This window comes from Podarcis muralis, chromosome 1 (assembly GCF_964188315.1).
Source record: "Podarcis muralis chromosome 1, rPodMur119.hap1.1, whole genome shotgun sequence".
Lineage (NCBI taxonomy): Eukaryota > Metazoa > Chordata > Lepidosauria > Squamata > Lacertidae > Podarcis > Podarcis muralis.
This window is the reverse complement of record NC_135655.1, coordinates 72,852,906-72,870,815: the sequence shown is the minus strand read 5'-3', so window position 1 is coordinate 72,870,815 and position 17,910 is coordinate 72,852,906. Positions and strand designations below refer to the sequence as shown.

The following is a 17,910-nucleotide window of genomic DNA, read 5'->3' as shown; positions in this document are numbered from 1 at the left end:
TTCTCTCTCAGCCTTCTATGCTGCTCGATGTTTTTTAGGTGCCGGTATTCCCATAATATAAATTTAACTGGATCCACTCCATGGTGAGGTTAAACATTCTAAATCTGTTCAAACCCCCACCCCCACCCCCGCAAGCCGATTTTCTAGCATCCTATCTTCAGAACTAAGGATGAAGCACTGTTAAGGCTCTTTGGACATTTTAAGTGCTGTGTAAATTGGAGCCATTTTGTTTCATTCCCTTTCATCTCACTTTTTTCCTTGTAAATTTCCCCACATATGACATAAGCAATGAATTTTAATAGTAGAAAGTGTTTTATTGACAAGTGTTTAAATATAAAAGATTTGCAAAAGGTATATTTTTTTTAATACAAAAAATAAAATCTCACATTTCTAAGATTTCACTGTAAATATAAAGTCCCCCCCTGCCCCCACTCTTCACTGGAGTAACACCTCTACATGATTTTATAACCCTGCAGTTCTGGCTTCAAGCAAATTATGTCTCGTTTCAGCCTGCTGAACGTTAATAAAAACGCTTTGCAATTTATGTAAAACCTTTGGTATTACACTGAAGCTTGGTCACAATAGGAAGCACATTTTATAAAGAACATTTTCTTTCCCTGATAATGCAAGTGTTAAAGATACAATATACTCCAGTCCTTTCTGTTGAGTATTTTACAGTAACAATTTCACTGGATATTTGGAAATGGTGTAATATTGCATCATTTTGAACTGTGTACATTCATTTTCTACCTTCTTTGAACCTGAATGACAAACTGTTTGCAGCTGCTCAGATTTCATTGCAAAAATGTTCAAGTGCAGCAATTCACAGGAGCTCAAGTTACAATCTCACATTTTGATGTTACAAAATACATAGATGTAAATATGCATCATGCACTGTTGTCCTCCAGACAAATGGTACTAGTCTCCATACTTACCATATTAGCAGTGTGTTCTGCTTATACATCCTCAGCAAAGTTACATGCACTAAAATAAGGTCAGCAGACCCATACAGTTTGTAGTTTGCAGATTCTGCTCTTGTTCAGTTTTATTTAAAAAACCAAAATATTAGTCTTTAGTCTCCAGTGTTATTATACCTTTGCTTTTTAATTCATTTGTTAGATTGTCATAAATATGTGTGAGCTTCATAGCCCACATGCCATTTAATAATTTAAGCAAAGCATCTTTAATGCCATATCTGTTTTGTAAAGTTTTTAGCATCTGATAACGTTGTTCACCGGTTTGTAAAGGGTGATCATGCTCTATTTCAGCAATGTCATTGTCTTCTAAGCCACTCTTTCTCATAAGATTCTTCCAGTCATTCTGTACCTGCGTCTTTGAGTCGAAATAGATTTCATTCAGCACTACAATACAAGATAATGTTTAGTTTAGAAGGTGTACTTTTAGTACACTCGCATGCTAGTGAACTGCAGTTCAAAAAAACTTTATAGATTTTTCTTTCAATGTGATACTACCTCTTTTCTTCTGCAACATCTAGTTTAAAAGACGTAAATACCAGCTATATAGTGCTCAACATACTGCTATTTCAGTTCATGTAAGACAGAATTTGTCTCTGCAAAACATGGGTCAATGACCACTGGCCTCTTGTTCTGCATGCTTGCCTTCCATAGCTTTCTCATATTGGAACTTCTTGAATTCAGCACATTTGGTGTAATAAAACATTTTAATCGGAACAATCAAAGTTGAAAAGAATCAACTTATTCACATACATAAAATTTTAAGTATTTCCTAAAGTTTAAGAACATAGCCAATAAAAAATTGGGACAGACATGAATACTGGATTACCATCATTTTACATCAGGTTAAAATCAGTAAAAATACTTTCTCAATACTTCTGCTGGTTTACAGATCGTGGGGTGAGGAAAACAACACTTGGAAAGACTTACCTTTAACAGAATCAGAATTTTCAGCCGACGCCACCACAACTACTACAGGTTGTTGCCTTGACCCCTGCAACTGGGGGGGGGGGGGGGAATAACCGCCATAAATCTCAGTAGTAATTCAGAGATAAAGAATTCATATGATTTGCTTTAGGGTAGTTGGCATGTTATATTTATAAACAGTTCTACAAAAATTCATTAGCAGCAGCAATTTAGCTTTGTGGAATAGCTTTTTGAAGAAAACCACACATCACTGACAAACTTTAAGCAACCTTTCCTATTGCATGCTACAAAAGTGACGACTGTCACAGAATTTATTGAAGCATTTCTTCAAAGTATTATAATTAAGCAAAGGGCCATATTTTACAATACGATGTTCAAGGGGTTTATTTTACAACAATACAGGCAGCGACCATTTTAGGTATGCCCAATATGTGTGTGATTGTGCACATGGACATTCTGCTGAACCCAGAAGTGACCCAAAAATGTCACCAAAAGGGGAATAAAGGGATGCTTGCAGGCTTTTTCAATGGTGTTTCAAATATACGTAGTTTCACTTATACGTGTGAACATAACACCCACATAAATTGTACTCAAAAAGGCAACTCTGTCTTGCTATTTCTTATCTTTTAGTGCTTAAACTTTTCCTAACATTCTTTAACTCTCTATTCAACGGTATTTGTGAGCCAATGAATCATCACAAATATCCAACCAGGATATAAATATTAAATTTGTACAGAGAATGATTCTCATTGAACAACACTAATTAACTTACTGTAGTACTCACATGGAAAGTAAGGTGAGTCTAGTCTCTAGAGATACATTTCAGATACTTCTATCAATATTTGCTTTTTTTGTTTCCATCTACCTTTAGTATATTCTTTGCTTGAGCTCCCAACTGCTGTTTTTGGATTGCTGGTACCTAAGAAATGGCCAGCAACCTAATCAGTTTCTTGCACACCACCATAAAGCAGAGGTGGGGAAACCTTTGGCCCTTCACATGTTGTTGAGCTCCAAACTCTGACCAGATTTAGCTAGCAAGGCCAGTGGTCAGAGATGCTCCCACCCCATAGTCATCAGGTATAGAGAAAATTCCAGTTGAACAGCTTCTACACTTTCTTACATTGGGCTGCAGGCTTGCAGCGGTGGATTCAGTGCTTCCCAGGAGAGGTTCATTTGTGTTGCCCGCTGCCAGGTCGCTTCTGTCAGTATTCCCAGGCAACTTGTTTTCTGATACAGGACCTGACTTTTCCATCTGATTTATAAGCAGCTGCAAATAAAAGGAAAAAACCCTTTTGGTACTAGATGGTTGTCAGCTTTAGGAATGCTTGTTTGTGTCAAAAGCACAATCCTGGACATATTTACTCAGCAGTACACACTCAGCTGGGGACATTTATTTCCATGCACCTGTTTACAGCAGGGGTAGGGACCTCCAGCTGTCCTCAGCCCTAGCCACGATGGCTAATGGTAAGGGGTGATTGGAGTTGTAGTAGAGCAACACCAGGAAGCCACAGGTTAGCCACCCCTGGGGTATAGGATCACAGCCTAAGCATAAGAACATCAGAATGTTTTACCGATTCAGATGAAGCTCCATTTGGTCCAGGATTCTTTTTCTTACAGCGTTCCTGGAAGCAGAGACCCAGTTTAAATGCAAGATCTGGTGTGCTTTGTTTTTGTTTTTAAAAAACCCTTCCCTATAAAGGGTTGCATGCACTCAGTGTAACAAACTGGATCGCTGATGAATGTGTGGGCAATATTGGCATGCCAGCATGGCATATTGCTGAGTCACAAATCCATAGACTGCTAAAGTACACATAGGCACCAATGATCCACTTTATATGCAACCAATAGTTATCTCTCATTATTATTATTATTATTTTTTGGTAACATAGGTTTTATTCATTTCCATATTTAATTTTTTTAACATGGTTAAAAATGTTACGTTCTGTTTCCGTTCTACCACATGACATGCAACAAATACATAAATGTAAAACAATAAACATTTCTGAATATACTAACAAAGTTGTGTCAAAATTATTATGTATATTAACAAGTATTGCTTAGATTGATGAGTATAAGTAAAAGGTATTTTGTTTCCATAACAATTAGAATTTATATAAAGGTGGTGGTTGGGGAATTAAAATGTGTACTTCACGCACGACAGACTGTGCTGTAAACTATGGCACTGTTCTACCATATGCCTCATTTTTTTGTGTAGCCAATAAAGTCACACCAAACTGCATAAAAACTGACATGTTTCTTTTGACCTCTTGCTAATTTAAATTTTTCTGTCAGTTTTACCAATAATGCTGCTTGGTAAATTGCATTATACCATTGGCCCACAGTTAATAAACTGAGCCACTATCACTTGTGTACTAGATATCTGCACTATATCATGACAAGTTTTCATGACTGCAACAGCACACAGCACTGAGCACATGGAACCCAGTATAGCAAAGGATTTCAAAAAGTAGTTCCTTTATTTCCATGATTAGCTGACACTCTTTCTTGAATGAGACTTCATATCCCCCCTGCCAGGTGTTTAAAAATATGTCATCAAGCTGCAAATTTAACAGGGTTATAACTCATCAATGAGATTATGAGATGAAAGAGACTAACGGAAAGGAACTGACCACAATGTCCTGCTTGACACATCCCACAATGACAACTTCCAGCCCTGTCCAACCAAAATATGGGGAAGGCAGGAAGCTAAGTATACCAGACATGTTTCTATAATAAGGAGTGACATTTATGGACACTTACCAACCAAGGTTGGGTAGAAGGTTCTTGACAGGAATGGTGAGAGAGAGAGAGAAAGAGAGAGAGAAATGTTTATATATCAGTGTATTGGGTCATAATACAGCAACTTTGAAAGTATTTCAAGACATAAGACGGTTGGAATTAAAATGGACATGACATGACTGTCATGCTCTCTTCATTCTTAGTTTTATGATTAACACAGTGGAAAGATCAGGAGAACCCCCAGAGCAGCATACGGGTGAGGGCGGGGACACTGTTCCATTGGGCAAGAAGAAGCACTTGCACCAATGGGATGCCCTACTTAACACTACATTGCACTCTCTGACGTCAGGCGCTGATTTTGATGGTGTTTAACTTTCAAATAGGGAGGCAGGTGGCGCTGTGGTTTAAACCACCGTGCTGCTTGGACTGAGCTCCCATTCCTCGGTCCCAGCTCCTGCCAACCTAGCAGTTCAAAAGCACACAGTGCAAGCAGATAAATAGGTACTGCTCCGGCGGGAAGGTAAACGGCATTTCCATGCGCTGCTCTGGCTTTGCCAGAAGTGGCTTAGTCATGCTGGCCACATGACCCGGAAAAACTGTCTGCGGAGTGGACAAATGCCAGCTCCCTTGGCCTGTAAAGCGAGATGAGCGCCGCAACCCCAGTGTCGTTCACGACTGGACTTAACTGTCAGGGGTCCCTTTACCTTTACCTAACTTTCAAATAAAATGTTGTTAGTAAGTAAAGTAAAGGGACCCTTGACCATTAGGTCCAGTCGTGACTGACTCTGGGGTTGCGGCGCTCATCTCGCTTTATTGGCTGAGGGAGCCGGCATACAGTTTCCAGGTCATGTGGCCAGCATGACAAAGCCACTTCTGGCGAACACACGAAAACGCCGTTTACCTTCCCGCTGGAGCATCACCTATTTATCTACTTGCACTTTGACGTGCTTTTGAACTGCTAGGTTGGCAGGAGCAGGGACCGAGCAACGGGAGCTCACCCCGTTGCGGGCATTTGAACCGCCGACCTTCTGATCAGCAAGCCCTAGGCTCTGTGGTTTAAACCACAGCGCCACCCGTGTCCCTAATGTTCTTAGTACTGAAGTCTTATTTTAATTTCCAGTTTATGGTTAAATTATAGTTTGCAGGTGGGAAATTCTTTTCCTTCAATTACCCACAGCAGTTTTGTCTATTTGTCCTAAGGTGGCTACCCCACCCCAGTTCTGCGTCACCTATGATAAGGCTATTTGTCCACCTAGTCCAGTATTAACTATTTAACAAAAGCAGAGGTCTTGTACATGACCTACTGCCTGACCCTGGAGAGATCAGGGTTTGGTTCTGGGACCTTCTGCAAGCTACACATGTCCTCGGCCACTGAGTGCTGCTCCTTCCTACTGGCTCCTTCCCAAATCCCAGCTGTTTTCTAGGAAATTACCTTCATCGCTTTGACAGAAACCATTTCTTGTTGACTTCCAGCGAAATAATGCAATAGCACCAAAGGCAATGATAGCAACAACAACAACAACAACAAATACAATGGCTATATAATTTGAAGTGGCATTCTTGGTTTCTGAAAGGAAAGGAAAAAATAAGCACATTAGAAACAGGTCCCAATCACCAGAACCTTTCACTTGGGCTGAAATATTGGTGAAAGATACACCCAGCTTGCTTTGGGTAACATAATTAACTCATGCTTTACAAAAACTTACCAGGTGCCTCTGATAGTAAACGTAGGAAGGGGGCCATGAAGGAAGACACAGGCCACTATCTCCCAAGAACGCAGCAATGTGGGGTGAAAAATGTTCAATTTCATAAGCTCATTAATAACAATGATTGGGTGCCACTTAAAAAAAATATTAGGCAAGCAGAAGCTTGGCAGTTCCAAAGTATTGCTCTCCAAAAACAAATCATATGTGCAAAATCAGAATACTTGTTAGGGCACCTGAAAATGTGCTGATTTTCTAATTATTGATTTTCCGGAAAACCTACACTACTGCAATTTTGTTTCCTATCCTGAGTTTTTGCTTCAGGCCAGAGCAAGATAGAACAGGAGTGCATCCACAGGTCTGCTCAGAGGCAAAACAGGTTATTGCAAAAACCTCTTATTGTAAAACCAGTGGTAATATAATAATAATAATAATAATAATAATAATAATAATAATAATAATAATAATTATTATTATTATTATTATTATTATTATTATTATTATTATTATTATTATTTATACCCCACCCTCCCTGACCAAGACCGAGCTCAGGGCGCCTAACACCAAATATATAATACATTAAAAACACAAAATCAAACGATTGGTCAAAATACAGTTCAAAATCACATTTAAAATCAGAATAAAATTAAGTGGGAACCCACGAATCACAGCCGTAGGGGTGAGGAATATGAAATGTTCACCATGCCCAGCCACCCGTGCTGGTCCCATATGGGCCAATAGAAAGAGCCAAGGGGGCCACTTACATACAGGGTCCAATAGAAAAAAGGGGGTCAGACTGGGCCCAGACCAAAGGCCTGGCGGAACAACTCCATCTTGCAGGAAATATGTCAAATCCCGCAGGGCCCTAGTCTCTTGCGACAGAGCGTTCCACCAGGCTGGGGCCAGGGCTGAAAAGGCTCTGGCCCTGGTCAAGGCCAGTCTAACCTCCTTGAGTAGCCCAACAACTCCAATCAGCTCCAGCCAGCATGACTGAGGTGATGGGAGCTGTATTGCAGAAAAATCTGGAAAGCCACAGATCCTCTACCCCCATGCCATAGGCAACCCCCAAATAGCAGGGACTTGGTCAAATGTAACAATAAATTGTGATTTCACATTATGTCCAAATCAGGTCTATGCCTTGTAGCCTCAATCTTGCTGTTAAGTGCACACAGATGTCACCAATTTCAAGTTGTGTTAATTGTACAGAAAGGTAACCAGTTGCAGATTCAGGCTGTCATGTAGTTATTTGCACCCTGGTATATTACACTGTTTCTGCTAATGTGAGTATTTTATTGGAAAAAGAAGAGGTGGATCCTTGAAGTCTTGAGAGAATAGAGGATTTGATTCCTGAACCATCTACCATAGGAGATAGCAGGCAAAGCTGCCAAAAGTGTAACAGAGTTTTCCAGTTCCGCTCTAAACAGGCTTTAAAATGGTAACACTATGGGCAGGGCCAGTTAGTTCTTATCTTTTTACCATACTTAAATATTTTTAGGTGCTTTATAAATAAAAAGTGGAACCTGCAACAAAATGTTGTAGCGTTGACTATTCCTGTTCACTATTCCAGTCAGATAGCTATGCTATCTTCAAGAGTACTCAATTCCACTAGGGCAGGCATAGGTAAACTCGGCCCTCCAGATATTTTTGGGACTACAACTCCCATGATCCCTAGCTAACAGGACCAGTGGTCAGGGATGATGGGAACTGTAGTCCCAAAAACATCTGGAGGGCAGAGTTTGCTTGAGGCGGCCCACTACAAAAAGCAAGAGAGGCGGTCATTCTGGAAAACAAAGTGTTCATACTGTACCTGTAAGAGAGCCACACTTCATATCTGTAGTGGCATTGCAGTTTTCCACAGGAATCTGCCCTTCAGGACACCTAGATGTTAGGTTTAAAAACAAGATGACAGACTTTCTAATCAGCTAGGGCATCTGTACCTTCTAAAGACGTGCAGCTTAAACTTGTCTCTTCAGATAGATGTGCAAACTTCATAGAAAATGAATTTGCTATTAAAAGTTATGAGAATTTCTCACATTACGGATGACCAATAACAAATATTTTATTTTTAAAACTTAATCTTCATAAATTTTAAAATTAGCATTCTTATTTTAAATACAAAATTGTTAACATTTAAACGGACCATAAGCACCTAAAGAATTCAGCTATTATATTTCAAATTCCATTAGATATTCCATCAACTCTGCTGGATCACCCCCCCCCCCAAACTTTCACCTAGTAGAAACTATTCCATCAGACTACCTGTATTGTTTCTAACTCACCTGGTCATTTTGAAAACTGTAACTCTTAAGAACCTGCATTTAAGTTTGCTTTTTCCTCCACCCAATGCAGCCCTCAACTTGCCCAGCACAAAGGGGCTTTGGACTTTTCTGCCAATCATTATATTAACCAATCAGTATGCCTCATTTCTTAGGAAATACAAGTACCAAAAAGAGACCTGATTTAAAAACAAATTATTTAAAATTTGCCTTTCTTCTTGGGTGTTTTTTTATTATAAGAGATCACTTTTATTTAAAGTCAATCTGCGCCAACAGTACCCAAGCCTCTCTCTAAAGACAGCCACACTAACCCATCAATGTACGTACTTTGTCGTGCACGGGGCACATTGCTCACAACTTGGGGGGCAGTAATACCCGGCTTTACACCGACATTCAGTGTTACTCTTCACAGTGCAGCTCTTCACCATTTCGAAACCTAAAAAAAGGGATAGAAATAAATCTGCAATGCTTCCTAAAATTGTCAATGGTCATCCTCTCTTTTCATAGAAGCATTAAAGTGTAGGAAGGGCCACATGCTCAAAACATTTAGAGAACCAATAGATTAACCTTGCCAACAAAGGTCCGTCTAGTTAAAGCTATGGTTTTCCCAGTAGTGATGTATGGAAGTGAGAGCTGGACCATAAAGAAGGCTGATCGCCGAAGAATTGATGCTTTTGAATTATGGTGCTGGAGGAGACTCTTGAGAGTCCCATGGACTGCAAGAAGATCAAACCTCTCCATTCTTAAGGAAATCAGCCCTGAGTGCTCACTGGAAGGACAGATCCTGAAGCTGAGGCTCCAATACTTTGGCCACCTCATGAGAAGAGAAGACTCCCTGGAAAAGACCCTGATGTTGGGAAAGATGGAGGGCACAAGGAGAAGGGGACGACAGAGGACGAGATGGTTGGACAGTGTTTTCGAAGCTACCGACATGAGTTTGACCAAGCTGCGGGAGGCAGTGGAAGACAAGAGTGCCTGGCGTGCTCTGGTCCATAGGGTCACGAAGAGTCGGACATGACTAAACGACTAAACAACAACAAAGGATACAAAGCAACTCAAAGATCCCTAAGTGAACACTGCCTTGGAAAGAACTAGCATTCAAGGTGGTCCTACTTCTAGGTCATGAAGTGGGTGCGAAATCAGGGACAGGGAACCTCTTGCCCTCCAGATGTTACTTAACTCCATCAGCCCCAGCCAGCATGGCCAATAGCCAGAGATGATGAGAGATGTAGTTCAGCACCATTCTGGAGGACCATAGTTTAAATAGATTGTGGTGGATCTCTTCAGCAGACTATTAAAGCAAAACAAAATACAACTGGTTGGGAGAAGACAGCTGACCTTTTAAAACCCTAGCGTCAGAAAACAACCAGTTCACAAAACCATACTGTACCAGCAGAAGATTTGCAATCATCACAAGGCAAGCATTTCTGAAGTCCATTTGCATGAGCAGTGTAGTCTATTCCTTCCTGGCAGGGTGCACAGATTCCAGAAGTATGTGGCGTAATGCAGCTTTCAGCAACATAGGTACCTATTATATGGGGACATCAAAAAAATTCAAGGTTAAAAGCATGTTAATTAAGGTATTTGCAGAATGCATACCTCTGACTTTATCTGCAATGTGAACCTTTTTGCTTAAATTAAGGTTACAAAGGTGTCAATCTATAAAGAATGTACGCAGCCCAATCTTATGTGTGTTTACACAGGTCAGCGAGTACAAGTTGGCTGCACATTCACTGGAAAGTGAATTCCACAGAACTGCATGGGACTAATCCCCAGAGCTATTGTCTGGAGTGAGAGAGATTGGGGCAGAAGTGTCAGTCTGCTGCAGAAGAGCTCTGATGGTGGAGCCATACCTGCCAGAGGTGGAGCCATACCTACTATGCCCCCTCAAAAAACACAGGAAGAGATTGAACACCTGTAGCAGCAGGTCCCTAAATGGGGTGCTCCACTGGTGGGGCACAGGCGCCTTTTTCCAATATTTAAACCAGAAATTTATTTTAAATGCAGAACATTTCAAAAGGGTGTTACATTTAGGCTTTAATAATTGAAGATAGCTCCTTATCATTCTTTCAAATCTAACACAAGCATATTTTTGGACAAGTGTACCATAGTGGGTAGATTAGATAACCAAGACTGGGAAGGCCCCTAGCAACCTTGGGGCAGCCATCATCTCTCAGCTTAACACTACCTCAAGTGATATGTGTGAGCACCAAAAGGGAGAGAGGAGGAGAGTCTCCGTTTTGGAGGAAGGCTTTGGACAAATGAAACTGAGTAAAGGCTGAATTCAACTACCCCGTTATGCTAGCAGAAGCCAATGTACAGACTCCTGCTCACACAACGGGGCTATCCCCCTCCTCCCCCAAATCTACTTCGGAGGGTTGGGAGATCCCTCAGAACAGCATGCCTGGGGAGGAGAGGGGAGACTGTTCTACAAGCCCAAGTATTTCTGCTTGCCCAACAGTACGATCTCCTTAGCACTGGGTTGGAAGACATCCAGAGGGTCATCTAGTCCAACCCCTTGCCGTGCAGGAATCTTTTGCCCAACATGGGGCTCAAGCTCACAACCCTGAGATGAAGAGTCTCGTGCTCTACTGACTGAGCTATGGTACCAGAAAGCTTACACTAGTTTAAATGGTTCCTAACCTTTCTGAAATTTATTCACTTTTGCAACAGGAAATCATTTTCTTGACAAGCTCCCAAGTCAGAGGCATTTTACAGAGAAAGTGCAATATTTTTTTCCATAAAGGATGCAAATTCCCAAAGGCAGGAGCAGGGGAGAAAAGAAGAGGCGGAAGATATACTATAAATAACTGTTGCCACCTCCCCCACAATCTATTTCACCTTTAAAGTGAATCTGCACTACTGCTAGCAAACCAGCATACATGTTTCAATAAACACATAAATGTGTGCTTTCGCCCTAATATTTGCCTATTTGACAGAATAGCTGAGATAGTCTTTGATGAAATATATAGGAAAGAGTACCATATAAATGCTAAACATGATGAACAAATCCTTTTCAATAAGCTTTGGAGCACACATAGGCAAACTCAGCCCTCCAGATGTTTTGGGACTACAATTCCCATCATCCTTGATCACTGGACCTGTTAGCTAGGGATGATGGGAGCTGTAGTCCCAAAACATCTGGAGGGCCGAGTTTGCCTATGCCTCTCCAACAAAGAGAGACTCAGTCATTTTGCTAAATATTTAAGCCACTGCATGACCACTTACCTGCAGGGCATAGTTTGCAACAATGTCCCCCAGAATCAAGATATTTTCCATGATCACATAGAGGTATCAACCGTGGAGATTCAACCTAAAGAGATTCAGAGAGACAGGCTTCATAGGAATGGACTTCCCAGGTGCATCACCCCATCTTAATATGAGATTTATTGGCTATTTAAAAACTTACTTTCCAGGACTTCAGCATATTCACAGGGAGAACACCTAAACATTCCTTTGCTAAGCTTTCAAGTAGAGCTCAATTCAAAATTTTGCTTTTTAAACACTCATATCAAGCTTTTATTCTCCTCATAGCAACCAGAAAAAGAGGTGTGAAACAATCTTTCCCACATAATAAATGCACCAAGCAAAACTCCTTTTGACATTTTGGGTAAAAGAGTTTCCTGCAGTAAGTAATACCCTCTGACATGAGGAAAGGCAAGCAGTAAAGCTTTAAGGCAAGGATGGGGAGGCTGTGGCCTTCCAGTCAGCATGGCCAATGGGATGGTGGGAGTTGTAGTTCAGCAGCAACAGCTGCGTTCCCCATCCTAGATATGAGACATACATTATTTTAAAGGGTTTACCCTTGCCCTGCATGCAAACTGTGGACTTCCTGGTTTTAGAACTGAAGAAGGAATTGGACAGTAGCATGGACAGAGGGAAAGTTCACAATATGCTGAAAAGTTAATGCCAACTCACTCATTTCCATGAGAAGAAAGGTGGCCTAACTCCAGCTCCTTATTGCAATTTATACAATCCAGATCAGTGTGCTACAACTGGAGCGGAAGTGCAAGTCAGGAAGTTCTGTTGAATGGAAAATGCAAGCAAGCCAAGAAGCACACCTCTGGGGACTGGAATGTTATATTATAAAATAAAATCTGGGGTGTTAAAAATGGGGCAGTTCTGGAGCAGCACTTTCACCAAAAATCTTAGTTGTATTAGCAAGGACAAAATTTTCAATTTCTAAGCAGCTTCACCAATGCCAGTGGGATTTTCACAATGTGGTTGTTCAATCTATTAGTCAACAGGAGTTTTCTGAGTGATCCATGAACTTCTCAAACCCTAATAATAATAATAAATTTTATTTATACCCTGCCCTCCCCAGCCAAGGCTGGGCTCAGGGCGGCTAACAAGCAATAATAAGAACAAGTTGAATGAATACAACTTAAAAAACAAGATTAAAACATTAAAATGCAGCCTCATCACAGGAGGAGAAAGGAAAAACAGGCTGGCTTCAGGCTATTGGAAACGGAGAATTCAAAGTGCAATTTCACAACTTGGAACTCTACTTTTAAGCTGCACATATAAATATAGTGGTCAGCTCTGACATTGAAAGATGATTAGTGGTAAAAAGGTGTGGTTCTCAAACTGATCAGAGACAAGATAAAAATGTGAACAAGCCTACATGTTCAACAATTAATTCTGAGTCTAAATGCATGACAAAGAAAGAGATCAGAACCACCCGTTAGCGCAAAACATAAACTTCTGCAATGGGAAACTGTTGTGCAGTAGGAATAGGCCCTACCACTAGAGGTGGTAGAGATAAGGCCAAACTCAACTTCGGGATGGACTACATAGCTCAGTGGTAGATCACTTGCCTTGTACAAAAATGGCCTCACAACCAATTCCAAATGGTGGCTGGTATCCCTTGGGACTAGTAGGACACCAGGCAAGGAACCCAACAGTAGGTGGAGTCAGAGCCAATGAAAGGAGCTACCGCAGCCAATGACAGGCAGAATTGACAGATTCTAGTTTTGTCCCCCAGCCTCCTCCCTGCTGAATTGTACAAGGGTGAGGAGGAGGAAGTTAACAGCCAGTGTCACGTCCTAGACTGGCTGTAAGTAAAAAGGTAGGCAGGCAGGGGCCAGCTGAGAGCGGTGTCCTGTTGAAAGGGATCAGATGCAGGGTTCTGCAAGAGACCCCAGAGAGTCACTGCCAGTTAAGTGTAAATCACCCTGGACTAAGTGGACTAATGGTCTGAAATTGCACGTGGCAGCTTCCTATATTCCTATCCTGCTGATTTGAACAGAATGAATTTCCAAGTTGTGCCTTGAACACTAGGCTGTAAACCAAAAGCAGGGAGATAGCTGGAGAGATTTCAATAACAAAAGACTAGATAGTTGCTCCTAGATATACGAAATGTGATGCCCATGTTTCAAAAACCCTTCATTACGAGTTAGATGCCCCATCTAGGCTCTTGCAGCAGAAGAGACTCTTTTCTTCCTTGCACTCAGTTTGAGAACCAGGGTGAAAAAGCAATACACAGAGTGAATTAAAGCACAATGATCTCAAGGTGATTTAGTAGTGAAAGAAACTAATTAGGATGTGCACATTAGTTTTTTCTCTGTGACATCTACTGACTACTAAAATAATGCACTTTGTGAAAATGCTGTTATGTGGCTTGTTACCTAGATGCAAAGTCTGTTATTTTCCCCTTGGGTTGGCAGAGGCTGATGGAGAAATTACATTTCAGACATTCAGTATTTATTTTTAATGCTAACATTGCTACTGTTACTGAGACATTTAACAATCAAGAACATTCCACCTTACATTGCAACTGAAAAAAATCCCGTTTACTTGAAAATTGTCTGTGTTTAGAATCACAGAGACTTTGTTGGGAATTACTTCAATCTAAATCTGTAAGATACATTTCCAAGCTGCAGTGGTAATATCAGCTGCACCTATACTGCCACAGTCCAAGGAAAATTTTCAAGAAAAATTAAATTCTTCAGTGAATTTACAGTGCAATATTAATCATGCCTATTTAGAAGCAAACCCCATCATGTTCAAATGGGGGAACTGTGTATGTATGGGATTGCAGCCTTTGGAATATAGCACCTTGCCTATGGTACCTACGTGTGCTCTCATTTAGGAACCTTACAAGGCCAGATCTGCTAAGCAGCACTTGTTGAACTTAATAACTTAATTTTACAGTGTACTGGTCCTGACTGCTAGAGAGGGGATGCATAAAAATTCACTGCAAAATAAATAATTAAATATTGCGCCAGGGAGAAGTCTGTGCTTGTTTTCCTAAGGGAAAACAATCAAAATTACAACCACTCCTGTCCACCTGCAGTTTGAAATTAGCACATGAATATCCAGTGGCCTGGTCACTTTTCTTTATGCTTTTGTTTAAACCTGTCCATCAAAACAAGCTATACAGTAGCTGCAAATTGCAAAGCAATAGCAGCAAATCAGCCAGCAACAAAGACATGCTATATATGCTGTAAACAAGGTACAAAAACTAATAAAATCCACAACCATTCATAAACATATGTGTTTACATAGAGAGAGCAAAACAAAACACACACACACACAAAAAAAAAGTAGCATAAAATATCATGTGCATACAACAGTCACATTTGTTATGGTTTGAATGCTTGGTACCCTGATACATAATTTTTAAATTAAATAATTGAGATTACAAAGTAGAAAATTAAAAGTTATATTTCTTGCTTCCAGGGTATTATGTGGAGTAGGTATTTTAAAAATTATTTTAAAGACCTATACCCCTATCTTTTGAAGAAGGTAAACTCTAAGATGGCTTGTATTTCTTTACCAATCTAGCTTCTCCAAACGTAGGTCTCTGCCCCGTTGTTTTCCCATTTCAATCTTCCTAAAAGCATTTCTGTCTCAAGCAATCATCCTGTCACAGATATAAACTATTTAAACTGATTCCCCCCACCTTCCAGGCCACAAAGGTGGAAAAGGTGTTGGCGTATCAGGAGCTGGGGGGGGGGAGCCGCCAAGTGTGCCTGAATGTGTCGAAGAACGCTAAGAGCAAAGTCCTCTCGAATCCCGGAAGCCCTCTGCCTGACGTCACAGGGTATTAACATGCCCTTACCCTCTTAATGATGTCACCATTAATGGTTATTACAGCAGCATTAATTGACTTCAGACGGAGAAGGGAATAGCTTTGGCTTGCGGATTTGAAGGCGGGTCGCAAGAGGATCCCTTGGGGACGCCTACGCCCATCCCACTTTCGTTTCCTCGGACTTCCCATCGTTTCTGGGAAGTGCAAAGCCTCGGCTGAGAAACGGCGGAGCCGATCTCCCTCTCGCAGCGCCTCCAACTTCCAAGAACCCCCCCCCCCCAAAAAAAAGAAGCCAAACGCCGCCCTTGTGAACTTTCCGCTCTTCGGAAGAAGGCGACCCTCAACGTCGCCGTCCGATTGCCTGCGCGGGCAGGAGCCATTTTGAGCAGCGGGGGGGAAGCCGAAGCGAGCCAAAACTTGGGAGCCGGCCGGCTTCCTTATCGGCCGCGAACACAAGCGGCCCGCGGTGCAAGGTCCGCGGCGGCAGCGGGTCACGAGGAAGGCGCTTCCCCGCGAAAACCCAGACCCGGGTGCCGCGGGAAGGGGGACCCCGCTCCCCACCAGTTCAAGCCAGCGGCGCCTGGGGGGAGCTGCTGCTGGGAGCCCCCACAACCCCCGAAAGAGGACTCGCTCCAGAGATCCTGGCGGCTCCCAACCCGGGGTCGCTTCGCCGCGCGGGGCAACAATGAGTGAAAGGCGGCGCAATAAAAACAATGGCTCGCGGGGAAGGCGGGCGCGCGCCGCTCGGCCCTTGGGGAGCCTTCCTGCTGCCGCTGCCCTGCGCCCAACTCGCGAGGAGAGCGGCGCTGCCTTCTGCTCTCCGCCGCCGCCCCGGGGCTCCCGCTCTCGCTGCCCGTCCTCACTCACCCCCTGAAGCGCCAAGGCCGTCAACAGCACCGCCGCCCTCAACGCCACCGCCATAGCTCCAAATGGGACGAAGAAGCACTGAGCTGCGGAAGCGCCCCCCCCCCCACTGTCACTTGGGGAGGAGCAACTTCGGTCCTGCCCCTTGAGAGCTGCTATTGGCCGGTTTCTTCTCTCTCCAACCCCCCCCCCCCCGCCCGCGCGGAAGAAAGTTTTTGAGAAGTTTCAAGAAAGCGAATCGGTGCCGGGTTCGAGGTTCTCCCCCCCCCCCCCCGGAGAGGGAATGTGTAGCCTTAGCCCTTTCTGGTAAAAAGGAAATAAATAAAAGGAATCGGGGGTCATTTATCCGTGAGAGATGGCGTCGCCATTTCTGGCCGCAGCTCTCATACCTGAGTTCTCTTTTTCTTTATGCTGTCCTTTTCATTTAATAAGATTAGCAGACCGCTTGGTTGTGAGAAGCTCTATGAGCATCTTACGGAAATAACAGAATAAAGCATTGCAATTTTGGATTAATAAACAGTTGAAACAGGAGATGGGAGAAGGCGGTAGGTGCGCAGCAGGCTCTTCTTTACATACATCCCACCCAGAACGTGGAGAGCAAAAGGCAAACCTGGCAGGCTAGCTATGGGGCGGGGAGGGGGAACATGAACAAGGGGCCTATCCATTCCTTTGCCAGTGTTGATGCCTGTACAGTAATGTGTAGGGTAGCTGCAGGGACGGGGAGGTGGGAGCAGCCTGCGAAGTGATGGTGCCCCTCCTCTTCCAGGGGAGTATTTTACCCAGGGTTCCCTCAAACCAAACAGCACCCAGGTTGGGCAGGTGGAGAGGGGGAGGAAGCAGAGCTCGTGATACTGTCAGGGTGTGGTCCTGATGGAATCAGGCAATAGGATTGACTCAGCCTCCAAAGGAGTTCTATAGCCCAGGGCACGTTGGAAGTAAGACACCCTCTTTTCCGTACCAATGGAGGGAGGTGGCCAGACGAAATGTGAGAACAACAACATTAAAGTGCTCTGGCAGTACCCAGAGAACTGCTTTGTGCAAACTGCTCTCCAGTTCCTGCCCTTCATTCCATGCACAAATATCAACACAGGGTGGTCCCCCACCTAACCTCCAGACTATTTCAAGAGAGATGGGGAAAGCGGTCCAGTTTTTGTCTATTCTGATTCAGCTCACTTGGTTGTAAATTTCTAAGCCAAATTAGCAGTGGTGGCACGGGGGTGGGGGATCAAGCATGGGGGAGAGTGGAGGACAGAAGAGGCAGCGCATATTTCTAGGTGGGTGAGTTGTGTCCCAATTGTTATGATCTCCGAAAGGAAAATACGTGTTTTGTTTGCTTGCTTAAAGCCCCCAGAGTAGCTTGTTGTTGTTGCTTACAATCTAAAAAAACCTGACTG

At 42.7% G+C, this 17,910-nt stretch overlaps 1 protein-coding gene across 1 annotated transcript; it reads right to left on the bottom strand.

Annotated features, from left to right (window-relative positions):
* Window positions 1–293: 293 nt before the first annotated feature.
* On the bottom strand, window positions 294–16,638 carry LOC114598952 (tumor necrosis factor receptor superfamily member 6-like). The gene is made up of 11 exons (XM_028733371.2): window positions 16,520–16,638; window positions 11,848–11,932; window positions 10,010–10,147; window positions 8,947–9,055; window positions 8,151–8,221; window positions 6,073–6,207; window positions 4,662–4,684; window positions 3,473–3,523; window positions 3,022–3,168; window positions 1,905–1,974; window positions 294–1,361 (listed from the first exon to the last, which is right to left on the bottom strand). The coding sequence occupies exons 1-11, from the start codon at window positions 16,571–16,573 to the stop codon at window positions 1,066–1,068; spliced, it is 1,179 nt and encodes a 392-aa protein (XP_028589204.2). The 5' UTR covers window positions 16,574–16,638; the 3' UTR covers window positions 294–1,065.
* Window positions 16,639–17,910: the final 1,272 nt, after the last annotated feature.